Source organism: Panthera pardus, unplaced genomic scaffold, assembly GCF_024362965.1.
Source record: "Panthera pardus isolate Hobbes unplaced genomic scaffold, ASM2436296v1 HiC_scaffold_12, whole genome shotgun sequence".
Lineage (NCBI taxonomy): Eukaryota > Metazoa > Chordata > Mammalia > Carnivora > Felidae > Panthera > Panthera pardus.
Genome location: NW_026526677.1, coordinates 94,500,768 through 94,521,276, shown reverse-complemented (window position 1 = coordinate 94,521,276; position 20,509 = coordinate 94,500,768). Strand labels below are relative to the sequence as shown.

The following is a 20,509-nucleotide window of genomic DNA, read 5'->3' as shown; positions in this document are numbered from 1 at the left end:
GCAAGAACATGTGGCTCGGAGCTCCTTAGCTGATAAAAGGCAGGGCCCAGATGGCCCGATGAGCTCCACAGTGTACAACAAACAGCTGAGCGCGACAGAGAGGGCACGGACTTTCGGAACAGAGAGGTAAATCCCAGCCTCTCCGTTCATCATCCGCATGGCCTCAGCAAGCCACACAACCCTCTGTAAGCCCGCTTCATAAAATGGTCATAATAATGCTAATTTCATGGGATTGTGATGGTAGCTATGGGCTTTCCATCAGTGGTTAAGAGTACAGGGTAAGAGTTAGCAGGCATGAATCCAGACCTTGCTTTGCCTCTTATCACGGTCCCGGGCACACTCTCCCAGGTTCGGTTTTCTTATCCGTAAAATGGGTATATGAACGCTGCCTACCTCAAAGGTGGTTGTGAGGCAAGTGGAGGAGTGTGTCAATCGCTTAGCACCTCGTCCGTGAGGGCGAACACTCTGAAGGTGCTAGCTACCATCACTTTGGCATCTTGGAACTTACGCGTTTTCTTGAGCTGCCTCTTCGGCCTTTGAGACCTTCCTGTAGCAATAGATCATTTCAACGAGCAGCCACAAGGTGAGGAAGACCAGGAGGATGTACATCATGATCTCTGAGACCACAGAGGTGAAGTCCTCTCCAGCTGCAAGGGGGACAGTGAGGCTCAGAACGTGCATGTGCGACAAACCCGGAACTGTCATTGGGTCGGAGATATATGAGACCTTTTTTTTTTTTTTTTTTTTTTTTTAAGTATGGCTTAAATTAGCCCTGGCTCTAAGGAACTTGAGAAGGCGTCAAAGAGATTCAATGACTCTGACTCTCCTGTCTGTCAGCTTCCTCGCTGACTTTTTTCAGGAGTGGGAGTGGGGGCGGGGATGGGGGTGAGAAAGAATGAGGAGTGGAGGGGAAAAGGGAGCCGTGGAAGGAATCCTGGAACGGGGTGAGATGGAAGAACCGGGTCCCAATTTTGTGTGGACAGTCACTTCCCTTATTGGAAACTCTCTTTCTTAACTTGTAAATTAAGGGTGACAGTTCACAACCTTACCTTACCTAGTGTATTCAGGAATATCCGGTGAGATGTGAAAGTCTACACACATGTGAGGGACAGGTCTAGTTCAACCACTGAGCATAGAGTGGCAGAGCGAGTGAGCATGGGAAACATGTACGGGGCCAGTGCGGTCGGCCCACCCAGTGATCTGGGCATAGCCTCTACAAGTCTGGACTGGAAACAGGGTCCTTCCCAGTTCATCTTTCTTCCAGGCCATCCCAAACCCAAACAAAAATGAGTATTGGAGCATTCCACATATTACCCAGGCTTTCTGAAACACAAAACTGACCCTGCTATTTTCACGCTTTAAACCTTTCTGTGTTCCATCCCGCCCTCAGGATAAAGACCAGACCACGAACGTGGCAAGCAAGATTCACAATCCAGCCCTTTTCTCCTCATTTCCATTCAGTGGACCAGCAAAACTTCACTTCTCATTTACACTGTGGGCTCTTTGGGGATCTGTAGACGTTTATTCATCCCCATTTCCTCTTCCTCAATTGTATTGCACACCCCTCAGCTACCTCTCTCCCAACATCCCCTCCTGCTTTTCAGTGTCCCGACCATTCTTCCAAACTCCACCAAAGTCCCTTCCTCTGTGGAACCTTCTTCGGCCTCTCGTGCAGAGCTATTCATGTACTTCTCTGTGCACTTTTCTCATCCGCGCATTCTAATACCTCTCGGGTTGTGCTGTGATGTGTTTCTTTCTCTTCTCCACTGACGGTGTGCTTATTAAGAATATATTTCACTTATTTCTACATTATCAGCCTGTTGTCTAATCCTGGAATATTTGCAGTACTCAATAAGTATTTGTTGAGTGAATGAATGCAAATAAACATTGATCTTTGTTTCACAGCCAACCAGAATGACAATTAAAAGATGATATAAGGCAAAGGTCCTGGTCCACATCGTCCTTTCTAGTGGGAAAGAAGTTTGTAGCCACATTTCCTGTTGCTAACTCCTCCAGCAAATTAGATTCATGGTCCTTGGTTATTCATAGGCCCCAGTCATCCATCAGGCCTCACTGCTTAAAAGCACAGAATAGCCATAGCCATGACCTTCAGCTCAGAGAAGCAATCCAAAGCTTCCACGATCATCCAGGCTTCCTGACTGGAGCTGGAGGTCATAAATACAGCATGCGGCACAGAACGCCATGCACATAAAGTATCTTTTTTGTGGGCTGGGTAATACCTGATTTGTGATGTTCTTGGCTTAAAGCACGCTCTTTTTAAATGCAATAGCCCAGAAGTAGGAACACAGGAAGCTATCCATGCTCAGTATTTTTAGTCGCTTCTAGATCTCAGATTTCTGTCTTAGAGCCAGGAGGTCAGAGCTTAGGACAGGATACGTTCAGCTCGAGCCAAGAACTAGGGAGATTCTGTGGGACCACGGGACTGGAGGAGATGTAGCACGTTGCGTTGTGGTGGCGCCTGTCGCTCTGAGCCTTATGAAAGCAGATCTTGGCTGCGGGGAGGGGGGTATTCTCAGAGGCGGCCACGGGTCACAGAGGAAAAGAGAGAAAGAAAGAGAGGAAGGAAAGAAGGAAGGAAAAAAGGGGAGGGAAAAGAAGGGGGGGAGGAGAAAGGAAAAGATATGAAAAGAAGGAAAAGAAAGGAGTAGCAGAAAGAGGGATGGTGGTCGAAGGGAAAGATGTACTGGAAATAGAGCTAGCCCGGTAGCCAAAAGATCTGGTCCGTAGGCCCGCGTCTGGCGCTAACTCGCTTCCTATCTCTGGGCAAGCGCCTCACCGATCTCCCCGCCGCAAAATGAGGGGCACCAGAGCTGCACCCTCCAATCAATCACCTGGGGGGTCATTTCTACTTACATACGCGAGACCTCACTCCAGGCCACAGAGCTCAGGCTCCTAAGAGCGGTAGGGAGACTGCTACACGCGAGGAAAGCCCCCTGGGCAATTCTGAGGCCTGCCTGCTCTTTGTTCAGAACCTCTGCAGGAAATGAGAGCCAAGCTTCCTTCCAGCCCTAACATCCCAAGAGGCTTTGTGGTTCTGATAACAAACTCGTCTTCCTTCTATTCTTACCCAAGCCTGGCTCTGGTGCCCCGGAGGCGGACAGGTTCAGCTTTGCCACACTTTCCACGGGCTGCGCCAGGGACTCTGGAGGCAAGAGCCTGAGAGAGACCGGCGGCGCCTTCCTAGTATCGGCGTCACCAGCCAACAGTTCCGGCAGTGACCAGTAGAGGGCGCCAGCCTCTTTTCCCCCGGGGAGGAGAGGTGTGTAAACAGAAGGGAAAATGGAACTTCGAAACAGAAAAATACCTCAGAGAGCTTCTAGCCCAACGCACGCGCTGTACACAAGAGGTGATGGGTTCAGAGAGGGAGAATGGCTTATCAGGTCTAAATGCCAGTGGTCCGAGAGTGCTTCTGCACGTTCAAAAAAATTGACCTACCTTTCGTTTTAGTCATGTTGTCCACATCAGGACAAAATCATGACATCTCTTGCCCTGCCGTGCACTCTCAAGTTTGCTTCATGAATTCTATCGCAATAACAGGAGGAAAAAATGAGGAAATTTGTGGCCTGGAAGTCGGGATTCTTGGGAATCCTAGGAAGAACGCTATCATGAATTTGACTTCTTATTTCATGCCCCGCACCTTTTACCTGCTCACCATCCTGCCTCTTGGGGCAGTGATAATGCTAAGAGTATGCTGGAAATAGATTGCCTGGGAACAGTCTAAGAAAAATGGAGCCATCACGTAGCCTGGATGAGAAGACACAAAAGGAGATGGCATATATCGGTCTTTTGACGCATGAGGGAGTGTTTGCAAGCGGCTGGAAACCACAGTTTTCTGAGTCCCTTGAAACCAGAACAGAGCAGTGTGTGAGCACATTCTAACTTTACCCTCAAGATTCTGGACTGGATTAAAACAGAAACATTTGAATTGGGTTGATGGAAGGATCCCCCCACCTCCCACCCTCATAAGAAATTGGCTGTGGGAAATCTGAAGATTTTAAGCCAAAGACTAGAAAGTTTTTTTTCTTCCAGTTGAGAATGAGGTTTTGCACTGATAGATGCCAGGGGATGGGAAAGGGATTGCTTGTGTGGTCATTTTGGGGAAGACAGAAGACTTGGTTTAGAGCAGTGGTTCTCAAAGTGCGGTCCCAGGCAGCATGGGCATCTCCAGGCAATTTGTTAGACATGTAAACTCTCAGACTCTATCCACAGAAGCAGGAAGTCTGCATTTTAAGTCCTGCAGAGGATTTTGAGGCTTGCTGAGATTTGAGCACCACTGGTTCAGAGGTATGTATGGCTTCCACACAGGAGGGTTAGAAGACTTCTAGATAAGCTCATGAGATTTCCCCTGCCCATTGAGTCAGGGATTCAACACAGATCAGAGAAGAAGGTGTAGCTGAGTTGACAGTTTTAGGCTTCATGGAGGCTGACTTCTTTCTCTAAGGATGAGAAGTCAGGGGATCAGGGAACAGGTATTTCTCCCGTCATCTCTGAGCCTTTCTGCTTTGAGGAAAGGCACAGACAGGCAAGCTGTCAGGCAGTTTGCAGGAAGCTGGCCACTCAAGGAAGTTAAATCAATGGTGACATTTTTAGATGTCACCCCTCCAGATATATGGGCTTTGCACTCTGCAGAGGTCTCATTTGTGTGGAAACCCACTGTCCTCCCTCCCCTAAGAGGAGGGCACCCCCGCGACCCTGCGTCCCAGCCTCACCCTCTTCGGTGACTCGGAGGGGGATCAGCCGTGTAGTCTTCACAAAGGGGCGATGTGCCTCAAAGGCGAACTCCCGGGACACGTTGCAGGTGTAGAGGCCAGAGTCATTCAGGGTGACGTTCAGCACGGTGATGGACACATCCTGCAAGTCCTTGCTCCCATTCCACTGCAGGCGCCCCTGGAAGGGGCTCTCCACCTCCTGCTGGCCGTTTCGATACTCATAAATCTGCAGGTAGAGAAGCAGAAGAGAGTAGGGCCAGGAGAGAAAACAGGGTAGGGGGGCCGGGATGGGGACAGGGCAGAGAAAAGGAGCAGAGTCGTGCATGGACAGGGGAGGGAGCGGGCAAAGTTACAAGGAGATCCCAAGTTTGGGAGTGTGATGAGGAGGCTCAGGGGAGGGCAGGGAAGAGAGAGAGAGAGAGGCAGGGAAAGATGAGCAAAGGTAAACAGGTATCAGGGCGTATAGACACAGCAAAGGAAGACGCAGACAGGAGTAGACAGGAAGAAGGCTGGCAGGAAAAAAGAGGTACAGAGAAAGAGAACAAAAGAAGGTGAGTAAAGCAGATAGACCAGGAGGGGGAAACTGAAAGAAAGAATTGGAAGGAGACAGACAGAGCAAGAGAGTAAGCTGTGTCACGAGGGCAGCCAGTGGGAGAACAGAGCATAGAGACCGAGAGAGGCAGCTTCACGAGTCACGAAGACATCGTAAAGCCTTGGCCTCAAGACTGGACTCTCTGATCTGGTTGCCACTGAGGGGATGTGGTCAGTCTGGGCCAGGCCACAGGAAGGGGACCCTGGGCGCCAAAGTGTCATGGTTGAGCAGAGAGCTGCCAAAAGATATGCACACTTCAGGTTTTTCACTTTGGGCTGAATTATAACTGAAATGTGGTCTCGAAATTTCTTTTCTCAAGCACTTCCACCTTCTGACACACCTTTTTATTCTCTACAGCTGTGCTGCCCATTCTAGTCTCCACTTGCCGTATGGAGACTACTCACGCTAACAATTAAATGACTAGAAAAAAAAACAACGAAAAAACAAATGACTAGATGGGGTGCTTGGGTGGCTCAGTCGGTTGGGCATCTGACCTCAGCTCAGGTCACGATCTCACGGTTTGTGAGTTTGATCCCCGCGTCGGGCTCTGTGCTGACAGCTCAGAGCCTGGAGCCTGCTTCGGATTCTGTGTCTCCCTCTCTCTCTGCCCCTCCCCTACTTGCACTCTGTCTGTCTGTGTGTCTTTCTCTCTCAAAAATAAACATAACAAAATTAAAAAAAAAATTAAATGACTAGAAGTGAAAATGTAAAATTCACTTCCTCATTTGCACTAGCCACATTTCAAGGGTTCAGTGGCCACACGTGGCTAGTGGCTACTGTATTGGACAGCACAAATATGGAACATTTCCATTTTCACAGGAATTTCTAGCAGACAGCATCGCTTTGTCCACTACAATTTTTAAAGTTTCTTTTCCTCCTTCTGAGTCAGCTTCTACTCATTCTGGGCAGACGCGGAAGCAGAGTACGTGGCTGGCACACAACCAGGCCTGAGGCCAATGGGGGCCTTTGCATCGGGCCTAGACATCCAGATTCCTGTCCCCTGGGGACCGGCCTCAGTCACAGTCAACTTTGAGGGAAGCCCGAGATTTCAGGGAAATTTACTGGTTCCAGTTCTGGAACAAACACTTGATTGGAGCACTCAATTTCACCCTGCTATCGTCTCCATTAAGTCTTTGTACAGAAGAAACTCGCCTTCAAGAAGGTGAGATAGCTCAGTAAAAAGGGCTTTGTATCTGCTGTCAGACAACCTGGTTCGAATCTAAGGTCTCTTATTAACTTCTTTGGGCCTCCGTGTACCTCACTCACGTACGTATACCTTTTCTCTAGCAAACACGTGTATCATGCTTCCTATATTCCAGGGCTATTCTAAATGCCTTAAAAATGAAAGCTAATGGGGCGCCTGGGTGGCTCAGTCGGTTAAGCCTCCGACTTCAGCTCAGGTCACGATCTCGCGGTCCGTGAGTTCGAGCCCCGCGTCGGGCTCTGGGCTGATGGCTCGGAGCCCGGAGCCTGCTTCCGATTCTGTGTCTCCCTCTCTCTCTGCCCCTCCCCCGTTCATGCTCTGTCTCTCTCTGTCTCAAAAATAAATAAATGTTAAAGAAAAAAAATTAAAAAAAAAATGAAAGCTAACAACTTTGAAGGTAACAATTGTATGAGGTAGCTATGGTTTGCATCCCCATTTTAGAGATGAGGAAACGGAGGCACAGAGAGGTGAAGCCAGTTGTCATACGGCACAGAACTAACAAGCTGTAGAGTGGAGAATCAAACCCAGGCAGCGTGGGTTCCAGAGTCCGTGAAAGTGTGAATAAGGGTCATCCCCAAGGTGATATTCAAAGCATGTAACGGTACTGGCCGTGGCACGAACCAGGCCGAGCTGACACCAGCCACAGCACAGAGCGGAGTCTTGGAGGCTCCCCGTTCCATCAGGATGATCCCGTAGTTGCGTGGGGGAGGTCTGGAGGTTCCCAGTGGGACCGATGATGGTGAGGCCGCTTGGGAAGCTTAGCACAGCGAGTGCCCATTATAGACCTATTCGAATAGTTCACTCACAGATGCGGCTGTACTGGGTATACCAGTTGAACATCAGCCTGGGTCATCCCTGTCATTCTTTTTTCACTGGGATTGCGAGATTTCAATGAGCTAACCTATGCTCTCCCATAGAATGAGGCTGAGTGTTATTTCCATCTTTCTACTAATTTAATCCGTCCGACGTGATGGTGCACAAGAGCCCGTGAAAGCACCTGCAAAGTGCCTTGTGGGGTGGCTAGCACGCGGTAGGCTCTACATGCCATTTCTCTCTTCTCCCCCTTCCCCCGCTGGTAACCAGGAATGCCTGCGGCTGGCCAAGTGCCCTTCCCATCACAGAGGCTGGGCTACACTAAGGCCGTCAGTTATCTGCTGGGGAGCTGTCAACGCTTTGAAAAGAAAGAGCCAGGGTTTGTCAGAGCCTTGTTCCCCAGACTCTCGGGAGCCAGGCACATAACAGCAGAGGCAAGCAAAAGAAAGGCCGGAGTCAGCAGCCAGACATACAAGGAAATCTTTACCGCCCTCGGGCCTGTAGAACCACTCCACCACCGTGGTGGCCTCCACCTCCTCTCTCTTCATGCAGGAGATGCAGCGCAGCTTCATGGGGTTGCCCTGAACGGCCTCCGTCTCCGAGGGCACTTCCACACACACAGGGAAGCAGACACTGACTGGAGAGGGGCCCAGTGACAGGGAAGGGACAGGGAGGTGTTGGGGAGGAGGGCACCAGGAGAGCGGCATTGGAGAACAAGAGGGAGGGAGAAGAGACAGAGAAGGAAGAATCATGAGACAAACCTGAAGATCGCATGTACCTGCGTGTACGTCTTCACCTGGGCTCCCCCAGGATGCGCGCTCAGAACAGGCAGGGCGTGGGCTGCAGGAGCCACGGATGACTCTGAGTTGACTGAAAGCCTCCCGGGGTGCAGCCCTGAGCCCTGCCCTCAAAGACTTAGAGTCTCGGTGGGAAACCGGGGGCACACATACCCACCCATCCATGCACCCTTCATTCAACCACCATTCACCGAAATCTACTCTGTGCCAGGCCTGAAGCGAGGCTGACACAAAGATGAATAAAACACCAACCACACCGTGAAGGCATTTATAATCTAGCAGGGAACGCATACTTCTAAGTATCATCAAACGGGACCATGGCGAGTGCCATGCTGGTGACGTGTTCTGTTCCCAGAGGAGGGCCAGTTATTCCTGGTTGGGCTGGGGAGAGAGGAAGAGAAGGAAGATGAGGCAGGGGTCTAGAAAGGGAGCGGGGACCACGTTGTGAAGACCTTTGTGTGGCCTTCACAACATGAGGGGTCAGATGTTGGCAAGCCATGGAGAGATAATCATTGCGTCTGAATTTTATTTTAAAAAGTAGGTAATCCCGACGCCTGGTGGAGGCTGGAACAGCAGATGAGGAAGACGGTGAGCTGGCCACTGGGCTAGAGCAATGCTTTTTGCAGAGGAGTAGAGAGAGACAAAGTTAAAAATCTGGAGAGAGGTCAGGTTGGGGCGATAGCTTGCCTGCCACATGGAGGTCTGGACTTATGGTCTCTGCCCTCTAGAAACTTGTGGCCCATAAAAATAAGGTGAGTACATCAGACTGCACGTTCAGGATGAGTCAAAAGTGGGATGAGGCCGCCAACAAAGCGAGTGCAAATGTGGGCTGCATTAACAGATGCACGATGTGCACAACGAGGGAGAGACAGTGCCTGTGTACCGTGCAGAACAAATCTGGACCGTTCCGATCAGTTCAGCTGTCACACTTGACAACAGGAAGTTGTTCAGTGAGTGCATGCCCAGCAAGGAGCAAGATGGAGAAGGGTCTGGAGACGTCGTCTGGGGAGAAACAGATGGGAGAATTGGGGGTGTCTGGCTTGGACACAGAACTTATCTGCCTTCAAGTATTTGAAGGCCTGTGGAAGAGAAATTCGATTGTGTCTAATTCAAAAGTTACAAAAAAGTAAACTTGGCTCATTAAAAAAAAAAAGAATTTTCTGGTGCTGAAGCTGATTACAAATACAAAAAACTATTTGGTAAGAGTTTATTGTATGGAAGATTCAAAAATGGGATGATCTTATGTCAGGACTTCTAAGTCCCCTTCTAGTGCTACCTTTCCATGAATTAATAATAAAAACAAAACTCCTAAAAAAATGAAACAATACACATTGATATTTAAAAATATCACCCCTAGTACGCTGGGGTGCCTGGGTAGCTCAGTCTGACTTCAGCTCAGGTCATGATTTCACCGTCCGTGAGTTCGAGCCCCACGTCTGGCTCAGAGCCAGCTGACAGCTCAGAGCCTGGAGCCTGCTTCTGAGTCTGTGTCTCCCTCTTTCTCTGCTCCTCTCCTGCTCATACATTCTCTCTCAAAAATAAATAAACATTAAAAATCTTTTAAACAAACACACAAGTGGCACTATGATGAGTTTAAAACATCAAGGGGAAATAAAACTAATTGGTTTTAAAACTCTCAAGCTAGCTGGGGCTGGTCTTATCAGGCAGTCTGCAAAAGAGTCTCCCGCTTCTGTATATGGACCATCACTTTCATGGAGAGAGGATCTGTATCTAGAGAGAACTGATCAGAAACACTTTCAATATGTGATGTGTTTGAAGTCTCGATTGTAAGCCTGGTTGAAAAGAAAAGAAAAGAAGGTGTGGTCTGTGCAAAAGTTTGGGAACGAATACAGGTGCAGAGAATGTGCACTGAGAAATCTGTGTGGCAGGCAGCTTTGAGGCACATTCATATTTAATGAGACATGGTAAAGATAAGTTAGTTCAGTGATGATGACTTCGAAAGTAGCATAGGAAGATGTACCAAGGAATGCACAGTTACAAATACAGAGGCTGGAAGAATATGAATTTGGCAACTGAAGTCCTGTGTGTATCTACTCTTTAACCTCTGAGACTCAGTTTATTCATCAACAGAATGCTGAAAATAACATCTAATAGCGTCATCATGGGAATTCTATGGAATGATCTATATGAATGTGCTTTGGACATATATCACCTGTTAATGTATTTTCTCCTTCATTTATCTGCCCACTTATTCAACAAATATATTGCGTGCTTATTGTATGCCAGGCACTGTTCTAGGCACTGACAATGCAACAGGGGACAAAACAGAAACCATTCCTACTCTCATGGAGCCTGCATTCCAGAGGAGGGTAATAAAAATAAGAAACATGACATTGTAGTATGTACTAATGAGAAAAAGTAAAACAGAGTAGAGGCGCATGGGAACATCGGTGACATCGAGCAGGCACTGAAGGAAAGAAATGAGGGCAAGAAAGGAGATATATGAATATCTCCATGGAAGTGTGCAAACAGAGGAAATAGCATTTCAAGGGTCCTAGGGTAGGAGTGTCTGTCGAAAGCAGAGCACAATGAAGCCCAGGGAACAAAGTGAGAAAGGAGACATAAGCCAGGGCCAGATCATGGCTGGTCTTGATTAGAACTTGGACTTCTGCTTGGAGTGACATGGGGACCATTGGAGTGTTCTGAGTGGAAGAATAACATGATTGGTACAAACTGACATGACCTGGCTATGTTGAGAATAAACGGAAGAGGTGACTAAGGACAATGTGGAAGCAAACAGGATAGTTAAGAGGCTGGTACACTGATCACATTGAGAGATGGCTCAGTGGTTTGGCTTGGATGAAGGCGGTAGCAGAGCTGCTGGGCTTTGAAAAAGAACAATTTGTTGGACCAACATCCTCGAATACGTGCCAGCTGATGTGCTTTAGTGAGCAAGTAGATGAATTGGTCTTAAATAGGAGCACATTTAGTTCATTTAAAGGAGGGAGGGCAAAATATATGCAATCAGGAGGATGGCTGTGGCTTGCACAGCAATCTCTCTTTTTCCTGAGTTGCTCCTGAGATGACAGCAACCCAGTGTACCATCAGAGAACAAGCACTACTGATTCCCTTCTCATGGCCAAAGTCCAGTTTCAAGGCATAAGAATTCTGCTCATGAAGTCCTGGATAGTACATTGCAAAATGGTCACAAAATTCTCTCCTGTCTCTTTGCTTGCCCTTTGCCATATGACGTGATGTTTCTTCCATCAAGAGGTGAAATCTGTTTCCCCACCCCATGAGTCTCTAGTACACCACTGCCTCTCTGTGAAATCCTCTAGATACCCAAGAAAAGGTCGTACATATGGTAGATATTCAATCCACATTGCTGACTGTAAATGATAAACTCCTGGAATAATCTTGGCCAAATCATTTGACTTCTGGTCTCTTCTCCAATTTCTATAGTAATAAATGAGGAAACTTATGAGAAGGTAGACTAGGTAGATATATTACTAATGATTATATTTAACTAAGGAATAGTATCAATCTATCATGAGGTGAAGAGTAATATGTGTTGAACCAACTCCTCTAATACCCTCAAATCTTTTTCTTCTTTGGCCATTACTAGCTTGCCCCTCCTGAGCTTGCTCTAGAATGCATTCCTTTGTGCTAAGATAATGCAGGCTTTTATTAGAATGTAAATATTTGCCAAAAGGGGTAATAAATGAAGTTATCTGTAGGCATTAACAACCTGAAATGATTTGTCTATCAGGTTAGCCAGTCACTTAGCAGAGCCTTGAAAAGAATGGGGTGCATGATGAGCTTTTGGGGGACGAGAGGAAAGCATCCCCAACAGAGCACACATGTGGGGGACTAGACCCAGAGAGGAAGAGCAGAGAAGACACTAGGGCCTGGATGGGGAGGGCAAAGGAAAGGCATGGCGGGAGGGGTGGGAGGGTGGTGGCTCTGAAGAGGGATGTGAGGACAGAGCCCATCCGGCAATCCTGCATAGCAGCACATGTGTTCATTAGAAGTGCCAGAACAAGCACTGGAAGACTGAAATCAGGAGACAAGAGCTCTCTGGCAAGTCCTTCCCCCTCCCTGAGCTCATTTTCTCACATCTAAACTGGAAGTAATATTACTTTCCCTAGCTACCCCCAAGGATTGATATGGTGACCAAAAAGAAGTAACAGATTGAAAAGTGCTTCGCAAACCATAAAGCACCAGGGAAGTGTAGGGTTTTTTTAAATTATTATTATATACTTTATTAAAGGAAATAAGGGAACTTTTTTTCAATATATGCAGAAAATAATACAATGGAAAATATTCTTTCCATTTATATTTGCATCATGTGATAAAGCAACTTGGGAAGGGAGAATGCATCTAGTCAAAGTGGTTTCCAGTCCTAGAATTACATTCAAATAAAATGAAATTGCATTTGTGAAATGAGGCCCTTCTCTTACATTTGATGACCAGGTTTCCTGAACCATCCCTCTTTCCTTCTGCAGCTTTTAAGCTTCATGAGCCAAAGAAGCTGAGAATGAGCACATGATGGGTGTGATGTGCATGCTTCTTCCAAAGGTTTTATTTTGGGGATGGGGTGGAAAGTGGAGGTGAGGAGAGGGGTGGATGCTACCAAGTCGAGCAATATTTTGTAAATATTTCCTTACTTTTCAGTCTTAGATGTTATCTGCCCCAACTTCCGACCTTTCCATGTGAGGAACCAGATACTCTAAGGTTGTTACATAGCAAGCTAATGGCACAGCTAAGACTCCAAGCCAGGCTTTATAAGTCCTAAAAAGGGCTTAGCATGTGGCACCCTCAACCCTTCCACTGGAATTCAGGCAGGGATGCTAAAAATTTAAATTAAGGTTTGGGAAGAAAAGCTCTGTAGAATCTCACCCCAGTCCTTCTCTGCAACTTTATCTTCCATTGATTTATCAATACTCTTTCTTTTCCAGCCAGACTAACCTCTCCTAAGGCTCATTTCCCTAGTCTTAGCCTCCCCTGAGGAAATCCTAGCCTTAAATTGTCAAGGCAGGTGAGATCATTGGCAACCCATTATGTCTGCTTCATCTTCAGGTCTAGTCACTCTACTGGGGATGGATGGTGATGAATCTGCCCTTGGGACTGGCATTACTCTCCCTCTTTGTCCTTCCCAGACTGTCTCATCAGGCATTTTGTTCAACATGAAGCTTGGCTCTGCTTTTGGTCACATGTAAAATCCAGATAATGCTGGCAGCCAATAAGTCCTGGAGGTTTAATAAAGTGATACTAAGGCAAAGAGGCAATTCCCATCAGTATATTTGCCACTGCACAAGTAGAATGAGTTTCATGCCAACCACGGGAGAATAAATCCCACACGCCTAGTTTCAATAAAGCAAGTGGGCACAATTATCCTGGTTATTGACTTTTAGCATAAAGGTAAAAGCATGTAAAAAGTAGAAATGTAGACGATCATGTGAAGCAATATATCAACTGAACAGCACCTGTATTTGACCTGAGGATCTAATCAGAGTCACCAAGAGAGGGATGCCTAGAACTATACAGCAATCACACACACGTGCGCACGCACACACACACACACACACACACACACACACACACATCTTCACCAATCCATTCAGATGCCCATACTAACATGCTCAGACATACACTAACACACATTCAAACACTGAGGCATAAACGACACAGTAAAGCATTCTCTCAACCACATATACAGATGTTATCACGTAGACTCATTAGCTCTCTCTACACCCATGCAGGTACCCTACTCTGACACTACTCTGCTTAGCCTTAGTGTTGCAAGTGAAGGTCTTCCTTATTTGGAGGGAGAAGGTCACCTTATTTCCTCACAGCAAACAAGAACCTATTCGTTTTTGAAAGCAAAAAACATAGCTCCCCAAACACCAAAGCACCTTAGCTTCACATGTTCATGAAAAAGAATAAAGATGCAATGCCCAGGTGCCTATTTATCAAAGACGTAGCTGCAAATGGCTGAAGCCTATTTTCCTTATTAAAATTAAATAAATGGCTCAACAACGTGTTTTCATTCTCAAAATGCATGAATTTAGCTTTTTAAAAAAATACGTGGGAATTAATTTGAAGACCCAATGATTTTTCATTGAAAAATGAAAGGTAAATGCAACCGAGATTTTTCATAATGAACGTGACTGCATTCCCTTTCAACAAAAGGAAAAGGGAAAAAATACTTTGGAATTAATCGGAAACAGGAGGAGGGGTGGAAAACCCACTAGGGTGGTTCTGGAATATAACAGCAGGGGAGTGAGGTGTTTTTCCAGTCTCAAAATCCCAGCTGTCATGTAACCCTTATGGATCTCCATGTCTGGCAGACATGCATAGAGAGAAGCCAACCAAGGCTCCTTTTGTTACAAACGACATCAATTAGTGTTATTATTGTTGGCATTATTACTGTTATCTGCATCTCGCATGGCAGGGTGCTGGTACTTACCCCAGAAGATGAGCACGAGGGAAACCAGGGGAAACAATCTGTTGAAGGCAGGCATCTTTTCTCTGGCGGGTGGCTTCCGGGGCTAAACAGAGAGATTCCCTCGGTCAAGAACTCGCCCTCTCAGATACTTTCGAGGAAACCCTTTGGGACGAACTGCCCCAAGGGGGCGACTTTCGGACTGAAATAAGGGCCAAGCGCCGGCGACTGGGGAGGCTTTCAGGGGTTTTCGAGCCGGGCGGGGGTTTCAGCTCCAAACCACCCTAGTGCACCGCCCCAGTTCGAGGGAGCCGATCAGCAGCTTCGCGCGCTCTCCCCGGAGCCCGTTGCTGGGATCCGGCTCAGCACCACGGACAGTACCTTCCCCGCCCACCCCGGAACTTCACAAATTCCAGTTGCTCAGCTGCTTCTCGGGTTTGCGCCTCGGTGACAGCTCAGCTCGGAGGCGAGCAGCACGGCTGGCTCTAGGCGGCTGGCTCTAGGCAGCTGGGCTGTCGAAGGGGTCCATGTTGATCCACCTCTCACCTCCCCTGGGAACAGCTACGCTCCGACCAGGATCCACCAAGACCCGGGAGCTTCGGCTTCATCAGCCTGCACCGGCTTCTCCAGCTGGGCGTGCCACCCACACCCAAAGCCACCGGGGCCTCCCGTCTGAGCTCCAAAATTCGTTCCACCTCGGTCCCGTCCACGCCCGCCCTCTGCTCCGCAAGAAGGTCCGGAGGGGCGGGGCAAGAGGCGGGAGCTCCCGTCGGCCGCAGATCTCTGGGGAGGGGCAGGGAGGGTGGGCCGCTTCCCAGGAGCTCGCCCCCAGATAGTCCCGGGGCCCCGATTCTGGGTGGCGGGTGACCAACTGCCCTTCTCCGGGTCCTTCTTGACCGTGTGTGTTCAGTCAGCCTTGACATGCGCAGGCGGCTGTCCACCCCCACCGCCACCACGGACCCACCCCTCGTGCACACACTCCCCACCCCCAAACAGGCGTGTCCCTCCGTGGCCGAGCGAGGCTGCCCAGCGCGGGGCGGAGCTTGGAGCTGCGCAAACACCTCCAGACCCCGCGGTTTCTGCTCTCGCTGGCTGTCTCCAGGTCTCCCTTTCACATCTCCACACCTCTCCCAGCGCGGGCACACTTCCTCCCACCAATTCACACCCTCCAGGCAACCCCACTCCTGCTACAGCACAGGCAAGCTAGCCTCCAGCTCCGGGAAGGGGAGGGCCAAATCTCTTTCAGGCAATGATGTCATCTGCCGTGCACACTGTACACGAGAAGCTCGCGGCTTCTCTTCCCCGACCCCATCCCCTTCTCTTCTTCTAGACTCTTCTTTGTCTATCCTTGATTAATTAGTTCCGGGCACACCAAACCCAGCAAGATAATCCCTGGTTAGGAGACATGGGGTAGGAGTGAGGCGCACCTGTTCCCATGGTCACCTCCTCATCCAGTGAGGCGATCCAAATGTCAGCGCGAGAGTAGCACTGGGGGTGGGGGCAGCTCCCTCTTGCTCTAATCGCTTTTTTCCCTGTTCTTTCTTTATTTTCTTTATTATCATTATGATTATGATTTATTTAGTTTAGTTTAAAAGCAGATTGTGGTTTGGCCTCTTCTATTAGCCACTCCCTAGGCTTCTCAGCTGTGTCAGTGCCCCCGCCCCATCTCTGAAAGGGAAACCTGAAACTTTAAATTCAAACTCAGATTTGTTATAAACTCAAATTGACGTAACAGATTAGGAATGCCTGGAGCTGAAATGAAAGATTAACACAAAAATCTGCCCCTCCCCCTTCTTATCCCCTCCTATTCCCTTTCCAAAAGGGGAAACTTGACACTGATATTCCAAAAAAGAACCGCAGAGTGACAGCTGACTGTAAACGAACCATAGGCAGGAAATTCTCTTCCCTAACATATGACAGAACAACAGAAGGTCTCCGAGATAGGATCTTCTTCCTGGGCAGGGAGCCACCAGGCCATAAACTCTATGTTGTTTTTGAAGGCCAACCCTTGAAGCGCAGTGCATTATACTTGGAAGAGAAGTTAAAGTTGACTTAATTCAATCTTTCCAATTCATGAATCCCCCAAGAACGTTCCTGATGAATAGGCTTGACCTATTCATCTCTCCATGGAAATAGATTTTCGGCAATATGTTTCAAACCATTCCAAAGTGGAATGAATTACCCTTTGTTATGTTCAAGCAGTTGTTATCCAAAGAATTACTGGGATGTTGCAGGGGAAAAATATCTTCTAGATTTGAAGTTTGGAATAGATTATTGATAAAGTTCCAACAGCCTTTGAGATTCTATAATTTTTCTGAAAGCCCCACCCAAATACATAGAGCAACTGAGATACTTTCAGTCTGATAAATCTGTCAACCACCACCCTCCCCCCGCCCCCCCCCCCACCAACACCACCACTACCACAGTGGGAATTGGCTTAATTTTACATTTTTGTCACATCCATTTGTGCTATTAGGAAATAATCACAATGTTCTTTTCTAAATGCTTACCAATACCATTTTAGTCACTCTGAGGATTTTACATGAGATTTTAGGAACAATGTATTTGCCTCTAGTAAGCATATGACATTTCCCTTGTCTTTCCTCTATTGAAAATAAGAGCATGTGGTCTTCTCAGTTTTCTGACATTTCCTTTGATTTTTGGCAGTGGCTCTCAGTCACTTTCATAAGTACCTTAAGTTCCCTGAAGTACATTCTGCCTTTCTCCAAGAGTTTTTAACTCATTTTAATTGTTTAAGCTATGCCTTCCTCCTTTCTGCCATTTTGGCTTCAATCCATTTTGCTGCTTTGTTTTTTAATCTTTTCCAATTTGATGGTCCTCTTCCCCTTACAGTTGATGGATGAAACTAGCCATTCAAGGTCTACAAACAGTAGCCAGAGCACTCTTTATATTTTATAAGGTCATGTACCTTCCTTGCTCAAAGCCCTTCAGTAACATTTCATTGCACTTAATACAATCTAGACTCCTCACCATGGCCTAACAAGACACGCCCTGAACCCTGGCTATCTCTTCACACCCATGCTACCATTCCTTGTCTTGTCCACAATGTTCCACCACATTTATTGTTTTTTAAATGTACTTCAAATGTATTAAGCTTTTCCCCATCATAGAGTCTTTGTGCCAGATGTCCTCTCTTCCCAGAATACTCCTCATCCTAGGTCTGGTTTCTTATCATTATGGTCTTGCCTCAAATGACTTCTCCTGTGATGGCACTCCTGGTCACACTTTCTAAACTGGTTTCCTGCCCACTTTCCCCACCTGAAGCTACTCTCTATGTCATTATCCAGTTTCTTGTCCTTTATATCTTCTCTTACCCTCCAAAATGATTTTATTTGAAATTTAACACACTTGCTTATTTTCTGTTTCCTCCTATCGGGATGTAAGCTTCATGAAAGCAATCCTGTTTGTTCTGTGTGCTGCTGTACTCCTATGCCAGGGTTGGTACCAGGCAGATTATTAGATACTCTATGAATCCTGAATGAATGAGTATATGGGTGGATGAATGAGTGAGAATAGTGTGGGAAGAGTGACAAGCCCAGGCCATAATCAAGAGGGAACAGAAACAAAAAATCATCAGAGAAATGGGAGACCAGAAAGACACAATGCCACAATAGATGAGGAAAGAGAATATCACGACTTGAGGGGCACTGCTCCTTAGAGGGGACTGCAGCCAAATGGGCTCAGAGATTGAGAAAAAGGAGAGGAGAGTATGGGGCCGAAGGTATTTAAAGATTTTGAGGTGGAGGGGGAAGGATGACTCTGATAGGTAAATAAGAAGAATGACACCTGAGATATGGATGGAGACATTGCTTTTCCTGAGGAAAGAAACCCATTTCACTAAGATTATGGGGGGGGGGGGGGCGGAAATTAGAGACAGCAGTAGGAGCAGTGACCCTGTGAGTAAAGATAAAGTAGATACTTTAAGATACACATCTGGATCTTCTCAAAGCAAGAAGCAAGAGTATCTACTGAAAGTAGGGGGTGGGGAGGAACAGGGGAGCTACAGACAAGAGAGACGGTGTGGGCCCCTTCTTGATGCATTTCAAGATCAGCATATACCTGAGCTAAGAGTCAAGATGCAGGAATCAGAGCCCAGGGTAGACAAGTCAAGTGACCTGCTTTGCTATTCTAAATGGATTTTGAAAAATAGTACATAACCCAGGGGACAAGGAGAGTAAAAAAACATGTTTAAGCTATGGCCAAAGTGCACATGTGGGACTGGGAGATTCAGGCTCCTCCAGATCATTCCCTCATCCTGACTGCCAGCTGTGTGGTTACTGTCACCAGCCAAGGGAAGTTGGGGATTAGGACAGGAAATAGTGACATGATGACCAGACTATGCAATCCCTTCCTGGATCTGCACATGGCAGACAGCCTGGCAGGTAAAAAGAGGCCAAAAATGTTTGTTGAATTGAATTGAATTTCATCTGAATGGTCAGCAAGGCCAGAACTTTCCTGACACCCAGGAGTGCCCACAAACACTCATAACACACTCTGTGTGCAAGAGAAGCCAGTGTCACACTGTTCCTATCCCATATTCAGGAAGCCCCTGGTACACATTCACGAGAAAGCTGTTGCTAGGTAGTTATAATAATCGAAACATTCGAATGGGGAAAAAAGGAAAATATAATTGGTGATAAGGTACTTCAAGCTCCTCAGAAGAAAAGCTATATTTCAAGTATTGCTGTTAGCCTGGCATAATTTCTTATGCATTTCTGGCTGGGGCTCTTAGGCTGGACAGATGGAAAAAGTCTTTTGGAGAAGTAAGTGTCATTATTGCCTTTGCTGCTGAACTAAATGATTATTCTGATGTGTGGTGCAGGAGCCAACACCTGAGCCCCGGTTGCCTAAATGCTCACCAGAAACGATAGAGAAGAAGGAGAAAAAAGAAACCACAAAATGACCCCCAGGTGGGGGACAGGAAGCCTGTCTCAGGCCTCTTTCAACTCTGAGATAGTACTGACATTTTCACCTGACCACTCTGAACCAATTTTCTCTCTCTAGTTGTCTGCCTCCCAGAGTTACTGGAAGCACAAATGATCTAATGTGTGGATGTGTTTTGGACTTGGTAAAGTCTCATAAAACCAAGAGGTGTTAGGTTGCTGTTTAGATTATTTCTTTAATCTTTCCAGAGATGTACTCAGCTGTTAACTTCAGCATGACGAGGAATAATCAACTTTTCATGATTTGTCAACACATTTGTTATCATTTTCATCACCAACATCATTATCTTCATCATCATCATCATATTTGAGAGCCTGCTTTGGCCCCAGAACAGTGCTTTGCTCTTTGATTAGATTAACTCATTTAATCCTCAAACCGATTATAACGAGTAGACACTATTACTCTTTCTCTTTTTGAGGAAATAAGTACAAGAGAAGTTAAATAACTTGTTCATTCAACTTGCATATGGCAGAGCTATTGCTCAGACCCAAAGCTCTTTGTCTTTCAAGTCTTAAGGACTTAACTTCTTCCTATAAGATCTTCACCATCGAAAGTGAAGACTGCAAATCAGTCAGAAAGTTAACGACTCCTTATGCGATGTGATTTTTAATTTTTATTTTTTTACTAAAAAGTTTTTTTTTTTTAAGTTTATGTAAGTAATCCTCACCCAACATAGGGCTCGAACTCACAACCCTGAGATCAAGAGCCACACGCTCCTTTGGCTGAGCCAGCCAGGTGCCCCCGCAGTGTGAAGTTCTAAGATGAGTGCTGTGTGTGTGTGTGTGTGTGTGTGTGTGTGTGTATTTATATGTGAGGAAAGCTAGGTATAACCCCTTAACAAACAAAACTTCAAGTATTCTAGAAAAGTATGGAATCTAAGTAAGTATGTTACAGCAAAGACTCGGCGCCCAGGAAGAGACAAGCCACATGCAGTCGGGGAATCAGGAAAAGACTATTGTGCATCGGTGCTGGCCCCATGGAATCACCTCCAAAGGCATTGGC

General features: G+C 46.9%; 1 protein-coding gene across 5 annotated transcripts in view; it reads right to left on the bottom strand.

Annotated features, from left to right (window-relative positions):
- SCN3B (sodium voltage-gated channel beta subunit 3) overlaps positions 1-15,737 on the bottom strand; it is a 31,663-nt gene extending 15,926 nt beyond the window's left edge. For 2 of the 5 annotated variants that reach the window (XM_053900351.1, XM_053900352.1), the window contains exons 1-3: positions 15,089-15,737; positions 14,567-14,648; positions 4,731-4,956 (exon numbers count right to left, since the gene is read on the bottom strand). In XM_053900351.1, the coding sequence (XP_053756326.1) occupies positions 4,731-4,956; positions 14,567-14,648; positions 15,089-15,465 (685 nt within the window). In that variant the 5' untranslated portion in view covers positions 15,466-15,737. Of the gene's footprint in view, positions 1-508; positions 648-3,768; positions 4,458-4,730; positions 4,957-7,812; positions 7,977-14,566; positions 14,649-15,088 lie in introns of those variants that run through there. The other 3 variants (XM_019433492.2, XM_019433491.2, XM_053900350.1) reach the window with 3 other exon arrangements.
- Positions 15,738-20,509: the final 4,772 nt, after the last annotated feature.